This window comes from Echiichthys vipera (assembly GCF_963691815.1).
Source record: "Echiichthys vipera genome assembly, chromosome: 10".
Classification (NCBI taxonomy): domain Eukaryota; kingdom Metazoa; phylum Chordata; class Actinopteri; order Perciformes; family Trachinidae; genus Echiichthys; species Echiichthys vipera.
This window is the reverse complement of record NC_139835.1, coordinates 27,927,080-27,954,077: the sequence shown is the minus strand read 5'-3', so window position 1 is coordinate 27,954,077 and position 26,998 is coordinate 27,927,080. Positions and strand designations below refer to the sequence as shown.

The 26,998-nt window shown below is 44.5% G+C and overlaps 2 protein-coding genes across 5 annotated transcripts in view; one reads left to right on the top strand and one right to left on the bottom strand.

The window, feature by feature from the left end:
* Window positions 1–1,174: 1,174 nt before the first annotated feature.
* Window positions 1,175–10,022, bottom strand: LOC310953164 (uncharacterized protein). Of its 3 annotated transcripts, none has more exons than XM_083922105.1 (10): window positions 9,831–10,022; window positions 8,042–8,535; window positions 7,834–7,965; window positions 6,329–6,561; window positions 5,195–5,335; window positions 4,861–4,948; window positions 4,527–4,732; window positions 4,042–4,149; window positions 2,598–2,676; window positions 1,175–1,969 (listed from the first exon to the last, which is right to left on the bottom strand). In XM_083922105.1, exons 2-10 carry the CDS (start codon window positions 8,475–8,477, stop codon window positions 1,719–1,721), a joined length of 1,674 nt encoding a protein of 557 aa, XP_083778231.1. In that variant the 5' UTR covers window positions 8,478–8,535; window positions 9,831–10,022; the 3' UTR covers window positions 1,175–1,718. The 3 variants fall into 3 exon arrangements, with proteins under 3 accessions (XP_083778231.1, XP_083778233.1, XP_083778232.1); XM_083922107.1 differs by having other exon boundaries at window positions 4,063–4,149; XM_083922106.1 differs by lacking the exon at window positions 9,831–10,022 and having other exon boundaries at window positions 8,042–8,589.
* Window positions 10,023–12,848: 2,826 nt separating this feature from the next.
* parp4 (poly (ADP-ribose) polymerase family, member 4) overlaps window positions 12,849–26,998 on the top strand; it is a 28,903-nt gene continuing 14,753 nt past the window's right edge. For both annotated transcript variants that reach the window (XM_083921658.1, XM_083921657.1), the window contains exons 1-20: window positions 12,849–12,979; window positions 14,013–14,140; window positions 14,231–14,456; window positions 16,409–16,508; window positions 17,825–17,903; window positions 17,988–18,092; window positions 19,257–19,415; window positions 19,533–19,670; window positions 19,772–19,948; window positions 20,076–20,227; window positions 20,462–20,593; window positions 22,250–22,348; window positions 22,458–22,641; window positions 22,894–23,020; window positions 24,071–24,219; window positions 24,298–24,429; window positions 24,695–24,781; window positions 25,194–25,358; window positions 25,563–25,600; window positions 26,450–26,531. In XM_083921658.1, coding sequence (XP_083777784.1) covers window positions 12,970–12,979; window positions 14,013–14,140; window positions 14,231–14,456; window positions 16,409–16,508; window positions 17,825–17,903; window positions 17,988–18,092; window positions 19,257–19,415; window positions 19,533–19,670; window positions 19,772–19,948; window positions 20,076–20,227; window positions 20,462–20,593; window positions 22,250–22,348; window positions 22,458–22,641; window positions 22,894–23,020; window positions 24,071–24,219; window positions 24,298–24,429; window positions 24,695–24,781; window positions 25,194–25,358; window positions 25,563–25,600; window positions 26,450–26,531 — 2,469 coding nt within the window. In that variant the 5' untranslated portion in view covers window positions 12,849–12,969. The remainder of the gene's footprint in view (window positions 12,980–14,012; window positions 14,141–14,230; window positions 14,457–16,408; window positions 16,509–17,824; window positions 17,904–17,987; window positions 18,093–19,256; window positions 19,416–19,532; window positions 19,671–19,771; window positions 19,949–20,075; window positions 20,228–20,461; window positions 20,594–22,249; window positions 22,349–22,457; window positions 22,642–22,893; window positions 23,021–24,070; window positions 24,220–24,297; window positions 24,430–24,694; window positions 24,782–25,193; window positions 25,359–25,562; window positions 25,601–26,449; window positions 26,532–26,998) is intronic.

Genomic DNA, 26,998 nt, shown 5'->3' with positions numbered 1-26,998 from the left:
TGAACTATTTTGTCCTGAGTACTTTCACACAGAACGTGACTTTTATGCGTCAATAAAGTGATGAAATCTTCGGAACAAGATTGATTTTCTTAAATTTCTCCACCAAAATACGGATTCATAAAACAACAGAGAAGCTCCGTAGTCTGATGACGTCAAACTTTACTCCTTTCAACCTTGAAAAAAGACGCACTTATCAGGTCCACTCCTAACGTTCCTACCTTTCACAATAAAAGTCCTTGAGTGCATAACTGTTGAGCCGAGGCCAGTTCAGGTTATTTGAAGTCTATCTAAATACAGTACTCCCACGCCAGATATACATAACATAGGACACCCTCACATTTTAACATCGATTTCAAGGACTTTCCAGGCCCAGTTCCCTTAAATCCGAGAACCCAACATGGCAAAGTTTGAGAACAAGTCGATAAGTTAAGTTAAAAAATTATATCTGAAGAACTTCCATTTCTCTTCTGCCACAAAATATATAATTTCAAGCACTCTCAGGACGCACTCACACTGTCCTTCTGCACCGCGCCCCGGGCTTTTGGGTTACTTGTCTCCCCCCCCCCCCCCCCCCCCCCCCCCCCCCGCGGCCCAGGCCCGTTTGTACTCACACTACCTGGGCCTCGGTGAATGCGTCTTGCTGTCCATACGTCATCACGCCGTAACACGTCATACGCATTGTTGGACGTCATCGCGATGCATGGCTTTGTTTCCAAATCTTTCCGTAGACCTCTGAGTTTTTGTGCGTCTTGTCGACTGTTTTTGAATCTTTTCATCGACCAAATCTGCAGTAAACACTCCACCTCCGCATCACACCAACGTGAACCTTTCACCGCCATTGTTTGAAATGTCCGCGCATGGTCCCTCCTTCTTTTTTCTATGTCCCAACAGGCGCACATAACTGACGTCGGAACCGCCGTAGGCATCGTGCTCGTACATGTGCGCGCATTTTAAAGCTAGAGCAAACAAACGACTTAATACAACCTGAACCTTTGCTTTGAACTTATGAACATACTTTATGTTGAGGGATTTAAGGGCGTCCAGCTTGGTCAAAACAAAAGACACAGAGCTTATTTTCAGGTTTTCAGCTTCTCATTATTTTTATCTGGTGATTGTCCATCTTCAGTTTATTCCGGCCAAACTACAAAGTCATTTTTTCTCGTTAGCAGCCTTAACATGTTAAACTTTGTCCTATGCTTCACATTTGAACTCTCAACAACAAAGTGCAGTTATCACAATCGGCCCAAACACACTGGAAACCACATTCTCTCCAGTATTTAAAAGGTGTGCACTAACAATGGTTAATTGTTACTAGGGCATTATATTTCAGTCAAACAAACATTTCAATTTAAAAAACACCAAACAGTGAGGATGTAAAGTACAGGAGAGATGAAGATGACTTACTTTGAAAGGTTTAGATACACATGTGTATACAGACACACATTCACACGTTTCCTGTGTGTATGATAATCAAATGCCTGTTTTTGTCTACTGATAACAGATGTTTTGTGTAACTGATGTGAGATGAGAGTAAGTATACGTGTGTGTGTGTGTGTGTGTGTGTGCGTGTGTGTGTGTGCACATATGTGTAGGGATAAGGTGCGTAAGTTTGACCTGATGAAGATCCACCATGAATTGAAATGACGTCATTTATGCTCATTAAAGAGCAACTGTTCATTCCTGAACATCAACTATGAAAATATCTGATTTCAAGCATCTCACTGCAAGATATCGGTGTCTGTCAGAGAGATGCTCTGCTGCAACAGGCCGACCTGGGGGTAGGCAGAGGAGGAGGAAGATGATGTCACGGTGTGCATGCTGGGGCCTCTCAGGAGCAGGGGCGAGGAGGAGGTGGAGGGTATGAAGGGGATAGAGCCAGAGATGCTGTTTGCTGCTGAAATGTTGTTGAAGAAGCTGTTGGACTGAGTCAGTGCTGAGTTCTGTCTCTGCTGACCGCTGGAGGTGTCAGCTGAAACACAAGATGCCAAGTTAAGGGTTAAAGTTTAATTCCCACGGTCTTTTTTTGCACTTACATACATCAAATAAGCCATCCAAACGTTTTTTTCGTGTATAAACTATACCCGGTAGTCGCTAACAGTTGCTAACAACAGGACGTGGCTAACACTGATTAGTGAAGGCATTAAAACGTCTTTTTTAACCACTACTGCTCAAAATAACAGCAAACCTCTGCAGCAGCATGAGAAGAGTCCCTACACACACAACAAAGCAGCAACAACGTAGTTAGTGAACCCGGAGTTTATTAAAAGAGTGTTTTAAAGACTTACCTACTGGCCCCTGTACCAGCTCCTCTCATAGTAAAGTCCATTCAAGTGGATTACCAAAGTCAATTCCAAAGGAAGGAGCCCATTGGTGCTTTGTTGTGTGTGTAGGGACTCTTCTCATGCTGCTGCAGAGGTTTGCTGTTATTTTCAGCAGTATTAGTGGTTAAAAAAGACCTTTGAATGCCTTCACCATGCCGCCCCGAGCTAATCAGTGTTGACTGTGTGACTGAGGAGCGACATGAGTAACTGGGACAGAACAGTTGACAACAAACGGTTCAAAAAGCAGAAGAGGGTCCAAGCTGTGTCTCGTCTTACCACAAGTGACTCTGAGCTGCTGATGCTGGCTGCCGATGGGAAAGCCAGTTTGAGAAAGACCTGCAGCACCGCCTAGACCCTAAGAATGAACAAGACAAAAAGGACGGATATGGTGAGTGTAATTTATCACTAATACACTTTAATAAAGACACCAAGCATGCACGCTATGGGCGCAGTCTGTAAAGTAAACTGTGTCCTTCATACTGTGAAGTTTGGTGGTGATACCCATGTGGAGGTTTGATGGTCATTTATTATTATATATCAGTTTTGCTGACGTAAAACAAGGAGGCCCACACACGCTTGGAGCTATGAACGTTTCTTTGCAACAAGTGTCACAGACAGTCCTCACCTTTTACTACAATTTAGGTTCACAATAAGCGCATTCAACCACGAAGACGACAACCAAAAATGACAAGAATCACGTGAGTGCACAACTGCTTCAAGTGCTACATTTTAGAAACGGTAGCTAAAGGTATTTTGTTTGATTTTTCATCGTTGTGTGGGCCGAGACGCAGTCTGCACGCGCGAGAAAAGGAACTTACATGTCAGTTCACCTGAACGAGACACTTGTGAGACCAGGAAATGTCTATTTGCGACAGAGAAAAGCTAAATAAGACACATTCTTGCGTTACGGACATCATCTTACTCTTCATCAAATTGTTTCTGTGATTTAAAAAAAGCCTGTAGCAGAAAGGGAGTGGAGGGAGAAAGAAAAAGTACAGAACAGCCCTTTTTAACCCTGACAGGAAAGAAGGGTGGAGGTAAATGAGATGCACCTGTGAGGTGGGGGGAGGGGACACAAACTAACAAAATCAAAATGGAGGAAGACAGACAGAGGAGTGAAGAGTGGCCAAAGGAGGAGATCATTTGAAGTTGAATACTGGACATGTTTGCACAGAGAGCAGTGACGTGTATGACAGTAAACAGAGCAGCTCTTCATCCAAGAACAGGCTGGATTTCATAAACTTTCCTGGACAACGAGGCTCTGCTGGAGGCGTCCCTGCAGCAGGTGGAATTAATTGAATCTTGGACCTGTTTGGATGCAACTGTGGACTTCCTTGCACCTTAAGTTAAGTCTCCTTCTCCTATATCACCTCTCATCTTTGTGGACATCAGCCTTATTCAGAGTCCTCCCTTAATTTATTTGCTAAAGGGAAATTAGATTTTCATAGCTGTGTGTGTGTGTGTGTGTGTGTGTGTGTGTGTGTGTGTGTGTGTGTGTGTGTGTGTGTGTGTGTGTGTGTGTGTGTGTGTGTGTGTGTGTGTGTGTGTGTGTGTGTGTGTGTGTGTGTGTGTGTGTGTGTGTGTGTGTGTGTGTGTGTGTGTGTGTGTGTGTGTGTGTGTGTGTGTGTGTGTGTCACATTGTCTTTGAGTAGGAACCATAACCATTTGATTATTTGTAGAGCGAGTAGGAAACTCTCCAGATATTTGGGGCTACACTTACAAAGCCAAAGTGATGACCGACCTGAGCCTGGTTCATACAGGCCTGGAGTTTCCTCTTTGCCCTCCACCTGGCCACCCTCAGTCTGGTCTTCTCTCGCCGCTCTCGCACCTGTAAGACAACAACAAGACAACTTTTTAATGTGTATATGTCATATAGATTATTATCGGAATATAGTGCTGTTAAGGAGTTTGGACTCAACTGTTATACTGATGCTTTTCTTCATTCCTTCACTAACGGCTATTCTAACATAAAAACTAAATGACACAAAACGCAGCAGTACACATTCCTCCAGAGATGCCATGTTTGTTCACTACAGTGGTCATGGATTAGCTCTATCGCCCCCTTGCTGAACGCACCTCCACCAGTACTTAAGGGCGTGCTTTCAGCATGTTCACCGGGGTTGCACGTTTGTCCCAGCTGGGTGTTTGGGTGTTTGGGTGTTTGGGTGCTTGCGTGCACCGTGTTTCGGCCTGAGGCGGACTAACCAGATCTGCCAGCAGCGGCTGAGGGAGCGTCTTCTCCAGCTCTCTGCGTCTGTTGATGCTTCGCCTGCGGAGCTCGTTCCTGCGCAGTTTGTATTCTTCGTAGAGGCTGAGGTCTTTAGTCCAGGGATGCACCGCCTGGCGAGGGGCGCTGCCTGACGACAAAGCCACCATGGACTGCAGGGAGGCCACCGGCTGCAGCATGAGATCTGAGAGAGCGCGGTGTTGGCCTCGTTATTATAGCAGCAATGCAAGAAACTGCACTCAGTTTTCATAACTAGCGGAGCAGTATAAAGTCAGAATCATGACACCTGCCCACACACACGGATGTACTCACTGTCGTTTGGTTCGGCCGGGTTAAAGGCTTCACTGTGACTTCTCTGGCTTGTATGAAATCCTGCCCACTCTGTCAGTGACCTTTGAGCCTGGAGACACAGATCACACAGTCATCTCCATCTTATCTTAGTATCTCAGTCTGCCCTGTGGCTACAAACCCCTCATGCTCCCACTCCTATGGGTGCAGACGACGCCAGTGATGAAGAAACATCACTGGCAGATTTGCTGCAGAAAAAGACACTCGGTTCTTCTGTTTACAGGCTCTTAAACACACAATTGTGGAAAGAGGTGCTGACTGACTTGGTGTCAGATTAGATATTCAGCTCCAGTCTTACCTCCGACTCTTGAAAATGACCTTGCTGCACTTGACAGTCCAGCAGAAGGGCGGTCATCACCTCCTGCTCTTCCTCTGGCTCCTCCTTGATACAGATCACCTCCTCTTCCTCCTCCTGCTCCTCCAGGGCCTCCTGCTTCACCTGCATTGCGAGTGTGCAAACTGTTTTTAAGGTGGACCAACTATTCTAATTAGTGACAAGCTGAAAGTTTTGCTCAACATCTTTTAATGGTATAACTGAATGCAAACGTTGCATCTTTAAAAGCCTTTTGTCCGTGTGGTTGTATTTTTCTTTGAAGAGCACTGTACATAAAATGATTAATATAACTATTACAATCTATATCTATCAGTCACAGCTATATTTCTGATGTGCAACTAAATTAGGGTTTTTTGTACTTAAAAAACAAATAAATAATACCGTATTTTCCGCACTATAAGTTTCACCTAAAAACCTTTAAATTTCTCAAAAGCCGACAGTGCTCCTTATAACCCGGTGCTCCTTATATATGGACCAATTTTGAGCCACAACAGGTCTCTCAACTACGGTGAGCAGCCGCCGACTCTATTTTCCCCCGTAGAAGAAGTAACGCGCGGTGCATGTTGAGATATACGACTGCGTGAAGCGTGCCGTTTCATTTCCATGTGTGTGTTTGTGTAAAGAGCCCAAAATGTCTCCTTTTAAGAGACACGCTTACGACGCAGAGTTTACACTCAAGACCATTAGTCACGCAGTAGAACACGGGAATAGAGCAGCAGCCAGAGAGTTTAACATGAACCAATCAATGGTGCCGAAGTGGAGGAAGCAACAAGACGACCTCCCCTGACTGTTTTGTTGACGTTCCCTTTAGCGCAGCTTCATCTAATGGATGCAGAACGTAACCCCAGCCTCGACTGTAGCGTCTGTTCTATGCACCTTATAATGCGGTGCACCTTTATATATGAAAAAAGTTTCAAAATAAGACGTTCAGTGAAGATGCGCCTTATAATGTGGTGCACCTTAGAGTGCGGAAAATACGGTAATCAAATATGTTTTCTCTGGAATTTTTTCTTTTGGTAAGATGTAGCCTGTGTAGCATTCAAGCGCTAGGCTCCAGGCGTCCATGCTCGCATATTCAAATGTCTCGAGTGTTGTCACCTGTGGAGCAGAGGAGGGCGGCGTGGAGCTGTCGGCCTGCGTGGAACCACCAGGGGAGAGCGAGCCAGTGGCCGACTGCTGCCCCGGGTCCAAAGTCAGGGCCTGGACAGGAGGCGGGACCATGAGAGCGTCCACGCTTTCTGTGTGCGGCTTCAGAGTGACGGTCCACTCACAGTCGTCCTCTTGATCCCTGCTGTGAGCTGCCGTGTCTCGCTCTGCGGGACAGAACAGAACTGCACAAGCATAGATGTGTGTTATTAATATGCAGCTGACTCCAGGGTTTCCTATTCTTCATTCAATGATTATTATACTCCGACCATGTCTTTCATAATAAGTGTTTACTTCAACTTTTTTTTCATGCTCCCGGTTTTTAGTTTTACTCTGAAGCACTTTGGGATTTCTTTTTAACATTAAATTATAGTGATGAAATCTTATGTTGTGATATACAATTGCGTCATCTAAATATATAAGTTCATACTGACTCTGCTTTTACAGGAAATCTACTTTTAAGGAAATATAATCTGAAGATTGTGGTTTCGTTTTCGCATCACACACATTTGTGAGCATGTAAACAGAGGAAAGGGAAGTTTGGGGTCCCCTGCTAAAGCTGTTGCCCCCGCGACCCGACCCCGGATAAGAGGCTGAAGATGAGATGAGATGTAAACAGGGTCGGTGTATGGCTGGAAAACAAAATCTATTTATCTCTATAATCTCACTTGAAACTGTTTTGTTATTTCTATTAAAATATTGAATTACCAGAACACATGCTGTAGTATCGAGATATGAAATGGCCTGTATTGGAAAAGGATCAGCCCTAATCATCTCATCTTATTTTCAACCTCTTATCTGGGGTCGGGTCGCGGGGGCAGCAGCTTTAGCAGGGGACCCCAAACTTCCCTTTCCCGGGCCACATTAACCAGCTCTAACTGGGGGATCCTGAGGCGTTCCCAGGCCAGTGTGGAGATCTAATCTCTCCACCTGGTCCTGGGTCTTCCCCGAGGCCTCCTCCCAGCTGGACGTGCCTGGAACACCTCCCTAGGGAGGCACCCAGGGTTCATCCTTACCAGATGATCCTGAACCACCTCAACTGGCTCCTTTCAACGCAAAGGAGCAGCGGCTCTACTCCGAGTTCCTCACGGATGCTGAACTTCTCCCCCTCTCTCTAAGGGAGACTCCAGCCCCCCTCCTGAGGAAACACATTTCGGCCGCTTGTACCCGCGACCTCGTTCTTTCGGTCATGGTCAGCCCTAATCATCTCTCATCAAGTACCTCAGCCCTAATCAGAAGTACAATATTTGCCTCTGCGATGGAGTAGAAGGAGCAGAAAATATGAAGCTTGGAGCAGCTGCAGTTGAGTAAATGTAAACTGACTTTGGGCTGCGTCCACCAGACCTTTCAACTCTCACATGAGTGCATCAGTGGTGAAGAGACCAAATGTAGGAAAGCACGCAGCGGTCCATTCACACCTTCACTCATCCCACTCCTGAACCCCCTCAGCTCTGTACCTGAACTGCCGTCCAGAGACTCTGCTGGTGTGTCCACAGAGAGCGGGGCCGGCAGCTGCAACTCACACGTGTCATCTGAATGAGAGCGGTTTCTGATCGCATGCCTGCTCGTGCTGTGTGGAGAGGTGCATTCTGGGAGTACAAACACAGGACGTAAGACTCATTGAAGTGGAGAGCCAAAGTAGTAATTTCTGTGGTCCTCCATTACCTTGATTGCTTCTCGACAGCAGCTCCTCGGAGGTCCTGGTCTGCGTCGGGCATGATGAGATCTCTGTGGAGGAGACGCCTGCACCACCCCTCTGTGCTTGGAGAAAGGTGGACGGGTGGACGCGCACCAGAGCGGAGGCGGAGACCCGCTGCTGCAGCTCCTCCTCCACCCCTTGCCTGTAGTACTTCAGCTTCAGCTCGGTGTAGCGCAGCTTGGCGCGTATGTTGTCGTTCTCCTTCTCTTTCTGGGCCTTTTCCCGCTGCAACGACACGACGTCCCTCTTCATCAGCGCCACCTGCGCTTTCAGCTCCTCAAATTTGACCCCGACCACTTTGAGCATCTCGGCCAGCACCGTCTCCACCGCTACGTTCACCGCCCGCTCCACCACGGCACCCATCTGACCTCGGATCAGCGACACGGCGATGCTGACATCCATTTTTTTGAAAAGACCTCTGAAGAAACTTCTCGAGACGTTTTCGTGGTCAATGTTTCACCTGCATGAACAATCACAGTTTAGATGCACAGTTTAATTCTTCAGCTCTTTGTTTACAACTCTGTCACTTTATCCAACCGTCTAAATACCAAGAGAATAAAACATAAACAGGAATAAATCACCACAAACGTCAATAGTCCCAAGTTTTTGTTATGTTACTGAATCAGTGTAGTAATGCATTTCTTACTGGTTATCTATCCTGTTGGAAAACCAGAAACAAAACAAAGACAGGAAAAGGACCATGCAAAGTTTTGTTATTCTTTTGCATTGTATACAAGTTGTTGCAGCCAGCTCCCTCCTCCTCTGGAGAGTTTGCTTTGGGGGGAAAAAACATTAAAACTGTCGTCTTTTAAAGGTCCCAATTAGACCAAAACGTTTCTTAAATGCCTGCCTAATTTTCCTAAAGAAAACGGACTGAAAGAGCGCTGTTTTTGGTGTTTTTCATGATTTATTATTGTATAGTTAGAATTAAAACATTTTACATCTAGTAGATAAATTATAAAATAACAGCAACTACTGAATAGTGATAAAGGGGTCGGATTAAATTAGGTAAAACTTCTTCCTGCTTATTTTCAGGCACAGTTAATCGTATATATGTTGTTTTTTTTACTCTTATTAGTGAACTAATTCAATTTTGTATAGCTTTAATTTTTGTATTTTGACACGTCACAGATGGGACAATACAACACAAACTGCTTTTCCCTTGAATACGTTGTTATTATGAAAGTGTCTTTAGTATTGGTTCATTATTTTCATTTTATTTGGAAAATATTTCATTCACAAGCCATTTTCAGCCTCCAAACCAATTTTCTCATTTTCTAATTGAATTCACTTTACTTTATACACCCCTGGCCATAATTCAAGACAGCTATGAAAATATATTTGATATTCCCCTGGCACTTAATAAACAGATTATTACAAACATCTATATATTGTTATGAAAATGTTTATTTATTCGTTTGTTTTGTTGTTTTATGAGATGCTTGCTGTATCTATTTGTTCTATTCATTGTTTTTGACTGTGAAAAGCTCTCATGTGTTGTGTTATTATGTGTTATATGCTGTTATTGACACTTTCTGTATACATTTAATATTTAAATAAAGAAAAAACAGTTATAAAAAGTGCAAAAGCGGCTCCAGTGCTTCAGTTAATGTAAATACAACTGTAAGATTACTGCTGTAACACTTTAACACATGAATTAAAACACAGTAGGACCTTTTAAAGCAGTTTTATAGCTCATAAACACATTTAAAGCTTATTTATCGGAGTCAAAATTAGAGCGAAAGAGAAACTCACCATGTGATTGTTTGATGAGGAGCTAACTGCTAGCTTAGCTAATGCAAAGGCTCTTAAAAAGGACAGATTCAAACCTCCTGAATCAATAACTCATATCATATTATAGATTATTAGTGTTATTACAACACAGACGAAGCCTCTTTCAGCCACGGGAAGGTGAAAACAACGAGCTACACGCTGTTTTTAGTCCAAACGAGCCGAAGCTAAACAACAACATTGGTGCCTGTTAGCAACCGGCTGGGGAGAGGCGAGTGCGCATGCGCGGGGACCGTCTGCAAAGTGCCACACTTAGAGAAAAACGAAGAATAAAATAAAAAATATGATAATAACGTAATTATTACAAAGTGCAGAGTCACTAAAATCACTTCACACATCAGATGTTTGTTTTTGCATGATGTCGGGCAATATTTACTAACTTCATTGTTGTTTATTTTTTGTTATTGTTCTTGTTTCTTTGTAAGCACCTTAATAATAATAATAGTAATAGATTAATTTTAAATAGAGCTTTTCTCAGTACCTTTTTACGCTTTTGAGTACTGGGTAAATTAACTAACAAGCTAATGATAATTTCCATTGTCCTCTGTAGACTTTTATTCAGGTTCACATCGTTTACAATTAATTTACAGTTGCAGACTTTATCGGTTCAGTCTTTTCTGCATGGATGTGATTAAGACAAAACATCTCTGGGGATGATAGTCTCTCTCATCTCATCTTCAGCCTCTTATCCAGGGTCGGGTCGCGGGGGCAGCAGCTCCAGCAGGGGACCCCAAACTTCCCTTTCCCGGGCCACAGTAACCAGCTCTAACTGGGGGATCCCGAGGCGTTCCCAGGCCAGTGTGGAGATCTAATCTCACCACCTGGTCCTGGGTCTTCCCCGAGGCCTCCTCCCAGCTGGACGTGCCTGGAACACCTCCCTAGGGAGGCGCCCAGGGTTCATCCTTACCAGATGATCCTGAACCACCTCAACTGGCTCCTTTCAACGCAAAGGAGCAGCGGCTCTACTCCGAGTTCCTCACGGATGCTGAACTTCTCCCCCTCTCTCTAAGGGAGACTCCAGCCCCCCTCCTGGGCTTGTATCCGTGACCTGGTTCTTTGGGTCCTGACCCAGCTTTCATGACCACAGGTGAGGGCAGGAACCAAGATTGACCGGTAGATCCAGAGCTTTGCCTTTTTATACAATGATGCGTAATTTGTAACCTCAATGGATTTGACTGTTATTTATTTTGTTTATAAAGTATTTGTGGGTATTTAGATTTTTTTTTCCCGTGTCAAAGCATTTAACTGCTGTTTTTAAAGGTGCTATACTAATTGTTGTTGTTATAGCAATTAAGTTCAACCACCAGGGGCCTCCTTATGGCCATATATATGTTATACTGTACTACAACAACTAGTTTGGAAAAAACTTGTGTTGTTGAATATGTAGAATCTTTATTAAAAGCTATATTTAAATAACAATACACCCACATGACGTTTGAGGATTAAAGAATGAACTTATTGCTTTTCCATAAAATAAATATTTAGTCTGAATTAATTTAATCTATTTTGTTTTTAATTTAATTTTTAATTTGGACTTTCTGTCACGTTCTGTTTCCATTGTAGCAGCCAACAGCGTTGGGCGTTGCTGGTTGCCAGGGTTGTCTGTTGTTGGGTGCAGCTACTGTAGGCTGGTATTGGGTGAAATGGAGTTTGCCAATCCTGCAGCAGCTTCTTTGTCTCAGCAGCTGAGTGAGCGGAGACGGGCAACAACCAGAGTCACTATAGGCCAAGCATTCACTCCATGGACTGAGATAAAGGAGAGAAACGCCATTCAAACGCACGCCCAAAAGGCTACGGTTCTCCTTGATCGGTAACATCACTTTCATGTTTACTTAGCTGTTACGGCTAATGCTAACTGTCAGTCAAATTCCTCTGCAATACTTTGGTTCTTTACGTTTTTATGGTTCGATTTGATAGAGGAGACAGGTTCAAACAGACTCCGGTCTCCTGTAGCTACTGGGCCGGGTCTGACCAACCTGGCAACCCAACTGCTGGAGTTATTTTTTGTTGTTGCGACTACGATCTTGAGACTCTAGATGGCGGTGTTCTGCTCATTCTCCATATTCAACCTTTTAATCAACAACTTCATTAAACAGTCTCGTGTCCCTGACCTTAGGCTATGTGGTGTTCTTTTTTCTGAAGGAAACACAAACGTCTTCATAAGATATAAAAAGTTTATTATAAAAAGTTTATTATAAAAACAGCAAAGGATCTTCTGAGTGACCAAGGCCTCTCCCGCCGTCTGCACGCGCTGATAACCAGGACGAGCCCCGAGCTCCTTCTACACAAATCATTTATACAGCAATAAATATGAGAATAACAGGAACAATATATAACCATATTTTTAAATGCACGCCAAGGCGCAGAGGGAAATATTAGGTTTGCACATTGTGGTTGAAATTCACCTGAGCAAAGTGACACTGAAGTGAACCCAGTTGGTGAACATTATAATTAAATTAAACTTTATTAACAGTGCCAAATCCTTACAAATTTAACCTCAGGACACTTTACAGAGTAGGTAAAGACCACACTCTATGACTCACCTACAGTATAGTATTTACAGACCTTCATACCTTTAGACACAGACTATGATTTCTACTTTTATTATTTAACCCTTCTACATCACTGAGATCTTCTGTGGTTCGCAGAGTAAACTCAAATCAAGGGAAAGCATCTTTCAGTCATTATGCAACAAACAGCTGGAATCAACTTCCTTTCACCCACTCTGACCACTTTTAAAACTTCTATGTTCACCTCAGCTTTCTGCTAAATCTTTGCACTTTTAACATCCGCACTGTTTTTATTATTGTCTGTTTTTAATCTCTTTGTCTTTCTGTAATGCATTTGAATCCATGACATGTTGTGCTGTGAAGCACTTTGAGTCTGCCTTGTGCATGAAAAGTGCGTCACAAATAAAGCTGCCTTGCCTTATTGATCTGACCTTTTATTTTGAAAACCCAAACACCGGAAGATAAAGGGGTTGCGCTCAGCTGTTCCTGGTGTTCGCAACAGCAGCAGCAGGAGGTCTGATCTTCTTCTTCTTCTTCTGATCCAGAACTAACACCAGCTGATCCTCTGTGACACCTGCACCAGTCGCACCTGGATGCTCTCAGGTGAGTACAGGACACTTTTACTGTGTTTGCTCTAACTGCTCTGTGTCCTGCTCTGTTTATTCAAAATAACAACATAACAACATGTGACACTCAGCTCATGTTATTAAGACTAAAGTCAGGCTGAATGCTGTTTTTAGTGCATCCGGATGTTTTGTAAACTTTCGTGCAGATGACGTCATGTTGAGACCGTTTTTGTTTTTCCCCTTTTTTATTTTTGTGGATTTACTTCCGCGTTTGTTTCCGAGGTGTGTGTGTGTGTGTGTGTGTGTGTGTGTGTGTGTGTGTGTGTGTGTGTGTGTGTGTGTGTGTGTGTGTGTGTGTGTGTGTGTGTGTGTGTGTGTGTGTGTGTGTGTGTGTGTGTGTGTGTGTGTGTGTGTGTGTGTGTGTGTGTGTGTGTGTGTGTGTGTGTGTGTGTGTGTGTGTGTGTGTGTGTGTGTGTGTGTGTGTGTGTGTGTGTGTGTGTGCGCGCGTGCGTTCATATTTACCACCATAATTATTGTCATTCTATCACCTCAGCTGTGCTTGTTTCTACTATTCTGCTGAATTAATAAGTCATATTCACATTACTATAGATATTATTATAGTTACTGGAAGTGTGTCTGTCTCTGTCTTTGTGTCTGTCTTTGTCTCTCTCTGTCCATCTGTCCGTCTTTTCTCTCTCTCTCTCCTTCTCTTCCTCCCTAACCGGTGCAGACAGATGTGCGTCCTCCACAGAGCTGGGTCTGTCTGACGTCCCTGTCTGTTATAGTGAAGGTTTTCGTTCCCACCGTACTCTACGGGGGAATTGTTGGGTCTATGTAAATCATAAATAAGTCATAGAGTGTGGTCTTTACCTACTCTGTAAAGTGTCCATCCATGATAATGTAACGTTCTCTAATGTAACAGATATAAAAGCTGTGATATTTAAACGTCCCACCAAGAGAGGGAGAGGCTGCAGACATAAAGCCCATGAACACGTTTACCAAACACTATTGTCTTGTGATGTATCTTATGTCATAGATTACAATAACTCTGGGCGTGGCCTCTCTTTCAGCCATGGCTGTGTTTGAGAACTGCTCGGTGCTTTTGGAGCTGAAAGCTTTGCCCTTCAAGGAGAAGAAGACGCTGAAATCAGCCGTGACGGAGAACGGAGGGAACATTTCCTTTGTGGTCAACAAACAGGTCAGAGAACGTGTGACGGTATTCAAACACAGTTACAAAAACAGTACCGCATGTTTTGTTTCTGATCTCTCGTGCCTACATTTCCCACAGTGCTCTCTGATAGTGACCAGCGATGTGTCCGACCTGAGCTCCAACAGGCTGCGTAGCATCCAGAAGTACCAAACGCCCGTGGTGGGGGTGGATTACGTGCGCAGCTGCCTGGAGAGGGGAGTTCTTCTGCCTGTGGATGAATACAAGCTGGACACTTCCTCTCCCTCTGATGTTTCACCTCCTCTTCCACTTCACTCACTAAAGCGAAGTCCGCTCTCGCATCAAGGTATTATAGTTAGAGGCAGCAGTTGTTTCCCAAATGCACATGATGGATGCAAAACAGCACGCGCCTCAAATATGCTGCAATGTCTCATGTTCTCACTGCGTATTAGGTATTTTATTGTATGTGGACGTGGCTCATGAGGTGTAAATAACAAAAATACCGTCGTCGGCTGCACATGAAGTGACTATACGATAAAACGTATAGTCTATAGCAAGTCACTGAAATATATTCTCATTTCATCATGATGCCTTTAAAATAGTTTTTCTTAAAATCATTTTGTAATTCTTATCTGAGTTGTTTTTGGAAAATGTTTGTATTTAACATTTTTATTTTTTTGTGATACTGTTCCCCACAACTGAGATAAAATAACAAAAAATAATAAAAAGGCCTCAATAACAGATGCAGAAAATTAATAATAGTCTATGTAAACAGTAAAAAAATCAAATTAACAATTAAAAGTAGCTAAAAACAATAAAAAGGACAGTTACAGTGCCACCAAACTGCCTTTAGTGTTGCTCCACTATAACAATAGAATACTCATAATGGGCTTTATATTCTATAATAATGGGATAAACTCTAACTTTTGATACTTTAAGGGCATTTTGCAGATAATACTTTTGTACTTTTTATGGATTATAAATGAAGATATTTCTTTATTAGTGCCACAAAGGGGAAACTTCCTTATTACAGCAGCAAACAAAGAAGACGCATCAATAAGAAACAATAAGTTGTAGAAAAATATGAACTAAATAAACAATTCAATTCAATTTTATTTATAGTGCCAAATCATAACCAAAGTTATCTCAGGACACTTTACAGAGTAGGTAAAGACCACACTCTGTGACTTATTTATGATTTACAGAGACCCAACAATTCCCCCGTAGAGTACGGTGGCGTTGAAAACCTTCACTATAACAGACAGGAACGTCAGACAGACCCAGCTCTGTGGAAGACGGACATCTGTCTGCACCGGAGGGAGGAAGAGAAGGAGAGAGAGAGAGAAAAGACGGACAGATGGACAGAGAGACAAAGACAGACACAAAGACAGAGACAGACACACTTCCAGTAACTATAATAATATCTATAGTAATGTGAATATGACTTGTGTGTTATGGCAGTTAATACAGCAGAATAATAGAAACAAGCACAGCTAAGGTGATAGATTATAACAGGAAGAATAACAGGAACAATATATAACCATGTTTTTAAATGCACACCAAGGCGCAGAGGGAAATATTAGTATTGCACATTGTGGCTGAAATTCACCTGAGCAAAGTGTTTGACATTGAAGTGAACCCAGTTGATGTACATTATAATTCAATTCCATTTTATTTGTGATGTACAAAAGGACATCACACTGCTGCCAAAGCTGGCATTAGCACAATAAATATATATAAATGCATGTTATTTATGTATTAAACTTAAATGAAGTGTGTTTTTAAACCGTGCAGAGTTTGCTGCTGAGCGAACGTAGAGGTGGCAGGATAAAATGCTGATCATTCACTTTGTATTTACGGTGTCTGTTAGAGAGGGTAGATATCAGAATCAGGACTCCGGCCACTTCTGACACAATGACTCATGATCACTTGGCACAGAAACGGGTCGGTTTATTGTCCTGTCGGTACTTTTGTCCTCCCGGTTCTTTGTGGAAACGCGTTGGTATTCTGACTAAAAGCACAGTGTGGCAGGCTGAGCTCCGTAGCAGCCGTCAGGTTGGACAAAGGGCGTGTGCATTACTGTGCTTTGAATCAGCTCTGAAGAGAAAACCTGAACGTGTAACAAACTTGCAGCAGTGTTTGTGTAACAAGTGTATTTGTCTGAATCCACATGTCACTCTGCTTACCTGTGTGTACTCAGGTTTAAATGCATACCGGAGATAATGCATGTTATGTGAGGTGTGTCATTCCTGTGTGTGTGTGTGTGTGTGTGTGTGCGTGCGTGTGCGTGCGTGCTAGGGTCCAAAGTACCAACGAGCAAAGGTGTTGCTGAGCCTGTCGGGCTGACTCAGAGGGCAGAGTCACCGGAGAGGAGCGGAGACGTGCTGGAGAAGTTCAGGTGTGTACATCAATCATCCTCGTGTTAGCCTGGACGTGACTATAACGTACAGTGAAATCTAAGGGTCGGACGTTTTAAAGACGTTCTTTAGCATCAGTCAATGCGGCGTGACTTTGCCTAGTTACAATAAAAGGGTGAGAACTTTATCATGAGGGTTTGGTCTTCCAGCAGTCTCTGCTCCTTCAGTCACAGACTAAAGAGAAAAGCGTTTTCACACCATAAGAATTATTTTACACTGTGCTTCCTTCAGATCTCAGTGTTACAGTCTCTATTTGAAGAAGCAATCGCACCACGTGGAGAGTAACCGTTGCTCACATACCTTTTTGACCTTTTGTCACAAAGGTATGTGAGCGTTTTGCACTAAAACAAAAACCCAACTTATTATATTCACACATCGTTGGCTGCTGATGTTTCACAGACACTACTCTTTCACAGTAATCTGCTGAAACATCAATTGTTTACATTCATTCATTCATCTTCAACCGCTTGTCCCTGTCGGGGTCGGGGGGGGCTGGAGCTAATCCCAGCTGACATCGGGTGTGAGGCGGGGTCCACCCTGGACAGGACGCCAGTCTATCACAGGACACATAGAGACGAACAGAGACAGACAACCATTCACACCTACGGGTGATTTAGAGTCATCAATGAACCGAACACCTGCACGTCTTTGGACTGTGGGAGGAAACCGGAGAACCCGGAGAAAACACACGCAGACACGGGGAGAACATGCAAACTCCACACAGAAGGGCCCCAGCTGGGATTCGAACCAGGAACCCTCTCGCTATGACAGAGGCGACAGTGCTAACCACCACACCACCGTGTAGCCCCCCCATCCATAGCAGTTAGATCATTTATGTTGTGTCACTTACCATTTGTGTCTTGCCACTGCACTTAACTGATTGTGTCTTGTCGTCGTCTCGCTGACGTTGACTGTGATGGTGGCGTAGCAACCGGAGTAAACACCCGGAGCTGCAACGATCAATCAAACTATGGATTCGTTGTCAACTATACAGTTAATCGCCAACTATTTTGATAATGGATTCATCGTTTTGAAAGAAAAAAAGTCAAAATTCTCCGTTTTTAACCTCTTAAATGATGTTTCCTGGGGTCTTTCCTCTTTACTGTGACAGCAAACTGAATCTCTTTGAGTTGTGGACAGAACACGACGCTTGTGGACGTCATCTTGGGCAATACTGATCCACATTTGTCACAATTTTCTGACACGTTATAGACCAAACAACTAATTGATTCATCGAGAGAAATTAATTAACAATGACAAGAGTTTAAAAATAATAAAAAGTTTCCTCTCGTCACAGAATTTACACTGAAGCCGATTCGGATCTTCCAACGTATCCGGATCATTTTCAAGTGGCCAAGTATTCAGTCTTTGAAAAGGTAAAGCTACAGTTTGACTCTTTCCTCCTCCTACAGCAGTGCCAGAAATACTGTTTATTAATAATAATGTGCATTTCTCTCAAGATCAACAGCAACACTTGGTGTGTGCTGGAGCTACAGAGCCACAGAGCAGAGAGAGGATGGCAGTTCCGCGTGGTCCGGTACTGGAAGGACGATATAGGAGCCAAGGTATGAAGTCATTATTCTTATTATTCATCATTCATCTTCAGCCGCTTGTCCCTGTCGGGGTCACGGGGGGCTGGAGTCGGTCCCAGCTGACATCGGGCGTGAGGCGGGGTCCACCCTGAACAGGACGCCAGTCTATCACAGGACACATAGAGACGAACAGAGACAGACAACCATTCACACCTACGGGTGATTTAGAGTCATCAATGAACCGAACACCTGCACGTCTTTGGACTGTGGGAGGAAACCGGAGAACCCGGAGAAAACCCACGCAGACACAGGGAGAACATGCAAACTCCACACAGAAGGGCCCCAGCCGGGATGCGAACCAGGAACCCTCCCGCTGTGAGGCGATAGTGCTAACCACCACACCTCATTTACTTTGTTTTTTTGTGGCAGTGTTTCAAGCTTTTATTCTATAGGGCAGACAGGAAATTGGGTGAGAGAGGGAGAGGGGGTCGGAGTCTCTTTACATGCAGCGACTGCTCTAACCACTGTCACACCGGCCGCCCCGTATGAAGTCTTTCTGTAGGTTACTGCTCTTACTGCATGTCTGCTCATATATTACTCTGTTTGTTAGAAAATGTAGCAATATTTAATCATTTGTGAGAGCTTGATAGTGCAGTTAGTACAGTATATTGATGTAATAATGAACCATTTTTCTTTGAATATTTTATTGTTTAATTGATATGCCTGTATTTCACTGATGATGATCACTGCCTCACTTACTCTGTGCGTTTAAACTCTCAAAAAATCTGATTATAGTGCTAAACCATTTCATTAATCTCCCTTAGTCACCTGTTTAAAATAGTATTTTCTTTTATGTCTTAAAATATTGTATTATGATGTTGAATTCAAATGTATTTGCAATAGTGTTAACCCGATGTGGAATTTAATATTTGTGCACCAAAATAGTGTCATCAGCATCCAGAATCTTATCCTTTGATAAGGAAATTTCCCCTTTGTGGGACTAATAAAGGTCTAATAAATATCTTAATCTTCTAAAACGGTGTTTAGTCCACCATGTCACACTGAACTGTCAAATGAAACCAGATTTCCCAAGTTCCCAAGCGAGAGTCATCATGATTTAGCCCCATGAGAGTAACAGTAAATCACAATTTGGGACGCAACTCATTTCAAAACGTGCGTCTGTGTTTGTGCTAACAGAAGGCGGCGGTGAGGGATGTGCTGGTGTTCCTGTCCACCTCAGAGGAGGCTCTGGACGTGTACAAGGCCCAGAGAGAGGCGCTGCAGGCTGCTGGTCTGCAGCTGAGGAACAACACCCCTCCACAGGCCTGCGACCTGGGCTCCGCGCCCCTCCAGCAGGTCTGACTGTTTACACATATTACTGATGAGAAACACTAGACTTTGTTCTGATAACTGTAGCCTTAAGAGTCTCTGCTGCTGGACGGTTGATTTACATGTGCCGTGTTGGACGTACAGCTGCTGCTGGAGGAGAAGCTGAACACGGGAAGCCTATCGCAGGAAGTGGGCGTGTTTGTGGAGCTGCTGTGGACGGAGGCGCTGGGCTGCCTCGGCAACATCCTCCGAGTTCCCATCAACAAGCTCAGCCTCAATGATGTAAGGTTTTCTCTGTGGATTTGTTTTTGCTCTCAAACTACTAAAAAAAAAAAACAGCTCCTCATTACAATGACCCTCGTCTCCGCGCTTCTCGCGTGTAGGTGAGCAGGGCGGAGGGTTTGTTGCTTCAGGCTCAGAGGAAACGGAGGGAGGAAAGTCTTGATGAGGTGGTGTCTCTGCTCCTCGAGGTCTACAGCCTGCTGCCGCACATACAGAGCCTGTCCTACCACCTGTTTCCCACCGCCAAGTTCATCTCTCAGAAACTGGACCTCTGTCAGGTAACGCAGCATTCACACGCATGCACAAACACCAGAATAAGAGCACATGCACTTAGACCAACATAGTCACCACCGTCCCCTGTGCTGATCCTGGCTAACGTGAACACGATCATGTCTTTTTGTCAAGTTAATCCGAGATGTTCTCAATGTGAGCGAGATGACTCTGAGAAGCCCAGCGCCGTCGTGCCTGGGGAAGTACCGCGCTCTGAGGTGCAGCATTGAGACACTTCCTCCCGGCACCTCAGAGTTTCAGGCTGTGACAGCTCTGCTGCAGGACAGGTAGCGTGCCGACTCAAGTCCTTTTACCTTTGATATGAAGCAGAACCCATTTGCATTGATTTAGCACTTCAAAACCCAAAAAAACACCTTTTATTCACAAAACCTGTTGCAGATACAAACACACCACCTGTTATTTGTGTTCTCATTTAAGGCGATCTATCGTGCATCCATGTAAATATAATTTCAGGTGAGTGTGGCATCTCACTGCCCCATGTTTCCAACTGTGCTTTGCAGCAAGGTGCAGGTCCGGCAGGTGCTGCGCGTCAGCAGGGGGGTGGAGCTTCAGACGTTTAGGAGCGAGGTCGGGAACGTTAAACCCCTCCTGCATTCCTCCAGCCCCAGCAACTTTGTGGGAGTCTTGTCTCGGTGAGAGCGCACGCACGTCCGCGCACAAATTTACTAAATACTTTTAATCACTTATATCACATCTTAACTAATTGAGCAGGAGCTTCAGGTCGTCTGTCAAAGTTAAATTGTTGTTGTTAGATAATTCCAGGCGTTCTCGCACAGAAACTGATGAAACAAAATGTACCACCAGCAGAACATTACACATTCTGTTTGAATTTAAAGGTGTTATTTGGCTTTTAAGTTTGATTAAAGGGATACTTCCCAGGTTTGAATCCAGCTCTGTGTCATGGCACTGTGACGGAAAATTACAATTGACATGTTTCAGGTTTTAAAACACAGGAAAAAACACTTTCCTTATATCCTCGTGATGCAGAAGTTCTTTATCTGGGCATCAAATGATCAGCTCTGTGTATCTTATGAGATACTTAGTATGACATGAATGTGACTGTGACTGACTTATCTTGTATGTCACCCAGCTGAACGCAGACTATGTGTTCATGTTTTGTATAAACAGTGAAGTGCCCTGAGCTCTGGGTCTGTCTCTCTGGCAGCCTGTGTTTTGTGCGCGTAGAGCACAGTCCTTTTCTGCAGCAAATACAACCACGGAGAAAAGCCAAAACCTGTTGGTATCTAATCTTTGTTGATGGGCTTTTCTCATAACAGCGGTGTGTGCAGATGAACTGTGTTTGGTTTCTCTCCGTGGTGGAAATCTCGCTCCGGTAGCAGAGGACGAAAAGAGAGCTGAGCCGGAAGGCAAAGCTCTCGATCCACCGGTCAATCTTTGTTCCTACCCTCACCTGTGGTCATGAAAGCTGGGTCAGGACCAAAAGAACGAGGTCGCGGGTACAAGCGGCCGAAATGGGTTTTCTCAGGAGGGGGGCTAGAGTCTCCGTCCGTGAGGGACTCGGAGTCGAGCCGCTGCTCCTTTGCGTTGAAAGGAGCCAGCTGAGGTGGTTCAGGATCATCTAATAAGGATGAACCCTGGGCGCCTCCCTAGGGAGGTGTTCCAGGCACGTCCAGCTGGGAGGAGGCCTCGGGGAAGACCCAGGACCAGGTGGAGAGATTAGATCTCCACACTGGCCTGGGAACGCCTCAGGATCCCCCAGTTAGAGCTGGTTAATGTGGCCCGGGAAAGGGAAGTTTGGGGTCCCCTGCTAAAGCTGCTGCCCCCGCGACCCGACCCCGGATAAGAGGCTGAAGATGAGATGAGATGTAGAGGTGGAGGTCCTCCAGCAGATCTTGATGACGTCCTGTGTATCTCAGCAGACCTATGATGCTCCGTGCACTGCAGCAACAGAAAGAAGCCAAACACGTTCATCTGCACACACATTGCCACGACACAGAGCTTTAAATTATTCAAATCGACCAAACATCTCTTTAAGGGCAGTTTTCACAATATCGGTTTCACTGAGTTCAGTTTCTATTTGGAGCGGAGTCTTGTGCAAAGATACTTTACAGTATTTGAGACAGTTTCTTAACATTTTCACTGTTTAAATCAAGTGATCGAGGTACCGCACAGTAATAATCATGTCTTCTTTCTGTTAATGCATATATTACATAGTGATGTGATGTTATAATAATGCTGTCAGGTACAGTGTAGTGCTCAACTGACCATTTAAAACAACCCGTCTTGGACTTTTACTTTGTAACTCAGTATTTTCACTCTTTCTTCAGTGGTCTGCTTCTGCCACGTGTTGTAGAGGAGCACCATGGGGTTGAGAGGACAGACGTTGGTAATCTGGGCAGTGGAATCTACTTCAGTGATGCTGTGAGGTGAGAAGAAAATCCGCAGTGCCGAGGTTTACTTGACATATTGCCTTGAAATATAACAAGCGGTGATCCTGCGGCCCTCATTTGCATCATTTGCATCTTCCCTTCACAGCACCAGTTTGAAATACTCCAAGCCCAGTGAGACGGACGGCTCTCGGCTGCTGTTGGTGTGCGATGTGGCGTTGGGGAGATGCAAGGACGTGACCAGGAGAGACCTCACGTTGACCCAGGCCCCCGAGGGACACCACAGTGTGCACGGGGTCCGCGGCACCCCGAAAACACACTCTGAGTTTGAGGTAGGTGTGAACGTAGCATGTGAACGTACACAGAAAAGATAAATATATATAAATATTTGCCCCTAATCTGATTTTCATTCATAATATCAGACGCAGATCAGTCGTAAATCGTGACAATGTGAACCAATCGAGTTGATTTACAGCCAAGATACACCTGTTACCATTAATATTTGGCATCTCTCAGCCTTTACACATCTGGAAGTCTCTGTCTGTGTGCACTCTTACCATTTTGTAATTACACTCGTGCTCCAGGATGACGAGTACGTGGTGTACAGTCCTGATCAGGTGAAACTGAAATACGTGGTTCAGTTCAGCATCAAGGGAGAGCAAGTGAAGGAGTTCAGTCCTGCTGTCCTTCTGCCCTCCTCCTCTGACAAAGGTGAGCACCGAATACCTGTCGCTCTTCTCAAGGGTTAGCAGTTTAAATGACCTTAAAATCTGACATTGTTACACACCATATTGTGTCGCGGTGATCGTCACGTTGTCTTTTCACTAGAGTTTGGATAATTATAGTACATTAACCTGGTCCACTTAGCTGAATTATGTGTGTGTGTGTTTTACTTTAGACGGCAGGAAAGGCAGAGTTTTAAATTTTCCACCCAGATGAGAGGACAGCTGTTTCATCTTTTGCCTACCGCTTATAAAGGCATTATATTTCATTCCTGAGGGTGGTTCCATGTTGCCAAAACCATTTTGAAGTAGAACTTTCTACCGCACCGTTGAGGAAGGAAAAGCTCTCGATCTACCGGTCAATCTTGGTTCTTACCCTCACCTGTGGTCATGAAAGCTGGGTCATGAACCAAAGAACCAGGTCGAGGGTACAAGCGGCCGAAATGTGTTTCCTCAGGAGGGGGGCTGGAGTCTCCCTTAGAGAGAGGGGGAGAAGTTCAGCATCCGTGAGGAACTCGGAGTAGAGCCGCTGCTCCTTTGTGTTAAAAGGAGCCAGTTGAGGTGGTTCAGGATCATCTAGTAAGGATGAACCCTGGGCGCCTCCCTAGGGAGGTGTTCCAGGCACGTCCAGCTGGGAGGAGGCCTCGGGGAAGACCCAGGACTAGGTGGAGAGATTATATCTCCACACTGGCCTTGGAACGCCTCAGGATCCCCCAGTTAGAGCTGGTTAATGTGGCCCGGGAAAGGGAAGTTTGGGGTCCCCTGCTAAATCTGCTGCCCCCGCGACCCGACCCCGGATAAGAGGCTGAAGATGAGATGAGATGAGATGTTTTGTCTTAATCACATCCATGACTGAACAGATCAAGTCTGCAACTGTAAATTAACTGTAAACGATGTGAACCTGAAGTGCGGATTATTTTCACATTCATGTCATGAAGTACTTAATTGATTTGTAATATGAAGGGATTTCCTATAACGCTTTGATTGTATTGCAAGCAAAGAAACATGTGTTTTGTCTTGCGTGTCTTGGTTTGTGTAGCTCTGGACTTGACGTTGGAGAACGACGGCGTTGACGGCATTAAAAACCCGCTGGAGGACGTGAAGGCCGGACTGCTGGGCAGCGACGGTCAGCAGCTCCCTCTGCAGGCCGTCCACGTGAAGTGCAAACTTATGGATCTGCTGTCTCAGGTGAAATAGATCACAGCTGGTTGATCTGAGTTTACTCGCTCAATACAGAAGCGCTGACATCTGCCCTCTTTTTTTAAGGTCATCATTTTCCAACAGTACACCAATCTGAGCTCTGTGCCTATTGAGGCAAAGTACGTTTTCCCGTTGGATGATTCTGCAGCAGTGTGCGGCTTTGAAGCTTTCATCAATGGGAAACATGTGGTAGGACAGGTAATGTAACTTTACTGACCTTATCACAGATTATCTCATTATTATGCATCTTTATTCTCAGCAGTCTTTAAACAATATTTGAAGTTTGCATCCTTTTTATCACACCACATGTTCAGTATGACAGTGATACCATCTGTATTGGATTGTTTTATTGACTGCTCAGTGATTACATTGTCATTGCAGTATGAAAATCAGCAAAACTCACTTTGTGGATTACTTGTAAATCCAGCTCAACCTTGTTTTTGTCTCTTTTTTTGGCTCTCAGGTGAAAGAGAAAGAGACGGCTCGCAAGGAGTACAAGCGGGCTATTGAGAAAGGTCACGGAGCCTACCTCATGGACCAGGACGCCCCCGTAGGTCCACCCCTCAGACACACAACATCGTGCTGATTCAAGCTCTAAATCTAGACCTCTTTAATCCTGAAATATTAGACTCATCAGAATAGCAGAGTGCTTCATCACTCTTTTTCACAGCACCTCATTAATGTCATGAAATCACTAAATTGATACCCATGAGCCTCAGCGTCACCCTTGTCATGGAGAAGAATCCAGTGGTGACAAATTCAGAACACTTCTTTGTTGCATTTGTGAACGAAATGTGGCAACCTGCCAAATTGCATCTTGGGAGTCATAGTTAACAGGAATATATTTGTCCCCCAAAGAACCAGATGTGTTCTAGTGCAGTTGATGTTGATTTTCCCAAAATGGCTCCTCCTACTTTGCAACAACTGTTTTGTAAGGTCGTAGTTTTTTCTTCTCGCTGCAGGATGTGTTCACCATCAGTGTGGGCAACCTGCCGCCCGGTGCGACCGTCCTCATTAAAGTCACATTTGTGTCCGAAATGATCGTCAGGGACGGGAGTATTCTCTTCTCGCTGCCCGGGAGCGTGGCTCCGTGGCAGGAGAGTGCAGCGCTCAACCAGACCACACAAGTAAGGAGGGCCGGGACGGGAGGTCCATACTAACATTTACAAAAAAACAATCACAGCCGAGTCTACTTTTGTGCAGTGTTTGCATGTATTTGCATCTTATTGCACCTTATTTTCCTTTTAACATGCATTAAATGTATGAGTAATGTCTTTCTCTTTATGCGAGTGGCTCTGCATTGAAAGTTAAATACCTTCTTTTCTCGTCAGGTCACTGTGGAGAAGGTGTGTGTGACTGATGAGGCGAGGTGAGCTATCCTATGTGTTTTGAACTTTAATGAAATGTATGTTTTAACTTAATGTTTAATCATTGAGATCCTTGTTCCCTGAACTCCATATTTACAGTGAAATATGTGGGCTGTGTACATGCCGCAGGATGCCCGTAGCAGAGCATGTGGTGTATCCAATTGAAGCTGCGCGCAAACTCTATTTTTAAGCGTCTCGTCTATTTTTTCTTTTTCTGCGTGCAGCTATGTAGTTTCCTAACGGATGAAAACTACAAAAATCTGTGTAAAATACGAGTACAACCTGTAAATGATGAAGATACTTATTGTACCAGAGGGCAATGTGCTGATCTATTAAAACAGCAACAACGCGCTTCCTACGGAGTCTAACAGGTAAAAAAGAAAACCTGCTGCAGCCGTTCACCTTGTATTTTGGCTGTTGGAGCTGAATGTTCAGTGGTGAAGCACTCAATCTATTAACTAGATGAGGATGCCCCCTGGGCGCCTCCCAAGGGAGGTGTTCCAGGCACGTAGAGCTAGGGGGAGGCCTCGGGGAAGACCCAGGACCAGGTGGAGAGATTATATCTCCACACTGGCCTGGGAACGCCCCAGGATCCCCCAGTTAGAGCTGGTTAATGTGGCCCGGGAAAGGGAAGTTTGGGGTCCCCTGCTAAAGCTGCTGCCCCCGCGACACGACCCCGGATAAGAGGCTGAAGTTGAGATGAGATGAGATAATCCAATAATCCATGACACTTGTTGATCATTTGTCATTCATTCAGTGAAGCATTTGGATAGAAAAGTGTGTCCTTGCCTTCACTGTTGAAGCGTGTGCAGCTGGACGCTGTGTTCAATGTGTTGTTTCTTTCCCTTCAGAGAGTTCAGTCTGGACATGTCAGTCGAGATGCCTAATGAGATCACCGGCCTGCAGTGCATCACTCACAAAGTCAAGATTAAGGTAATATGGTTGTTTTCAAATTTTCTTCATCATGTTTTAATTACGCAGATACACAGAAGTCTATCAAACCTAACCAAGGAATTAAGGGCACTCACACTGTCCATCCGTACCGTGCCCAAACAGGTTTCACGGCTAAAGTCTAGTTCGTTTGACCAGTGTGAGTGCAACCGTACCGCGTCTAACTGTGGCACGCTTGCCGGCCACGGCCCGTTTCGGAGAGGCAGGCTTTTGTAAAGCACGTTTGCACATGAACGAGCACGAGCGTGCGCACGTGTACGAGCACGAGGCCTAAGGCGGTTCTGAGGTCATTTCCTGTGCGCCTGTTGGGACATAGAAAAAAAAAGGAGGGACCATGCTCGGACATTTAAAACAATGGCGGTGAAAGGTTCATGTTCGTGTGATGCGGGGTTGGAGTGTTTACTGCAGATTTGGTCGATGAAAAGATTCAAAAACAGTCGACAAGACGC

Coding starts and splice junctions, on each gene's coding strand:
- LOC310953164 (XM_083922105.1), bottom strand. CDS start 8,477: ATGGATGTCAGCATCGCCGTGTCGCTGATCCGAGGTCAGATGGGTGCC. Junction 4,733..4,860: donor CCCGGCCGAACCAAACGACA/GTGAGTACATCC, acceptor GCGCTCTCTCAG/ATCTCATGCTGCAGCCGGTG. Junction 2,677..4,041: donor TCGGTCATCACTTTGGCTTT/GTAAGTGTAGCC, acceptor GTTCATTCTTAG/GGTCTAGGCGGTGCTGCAGG.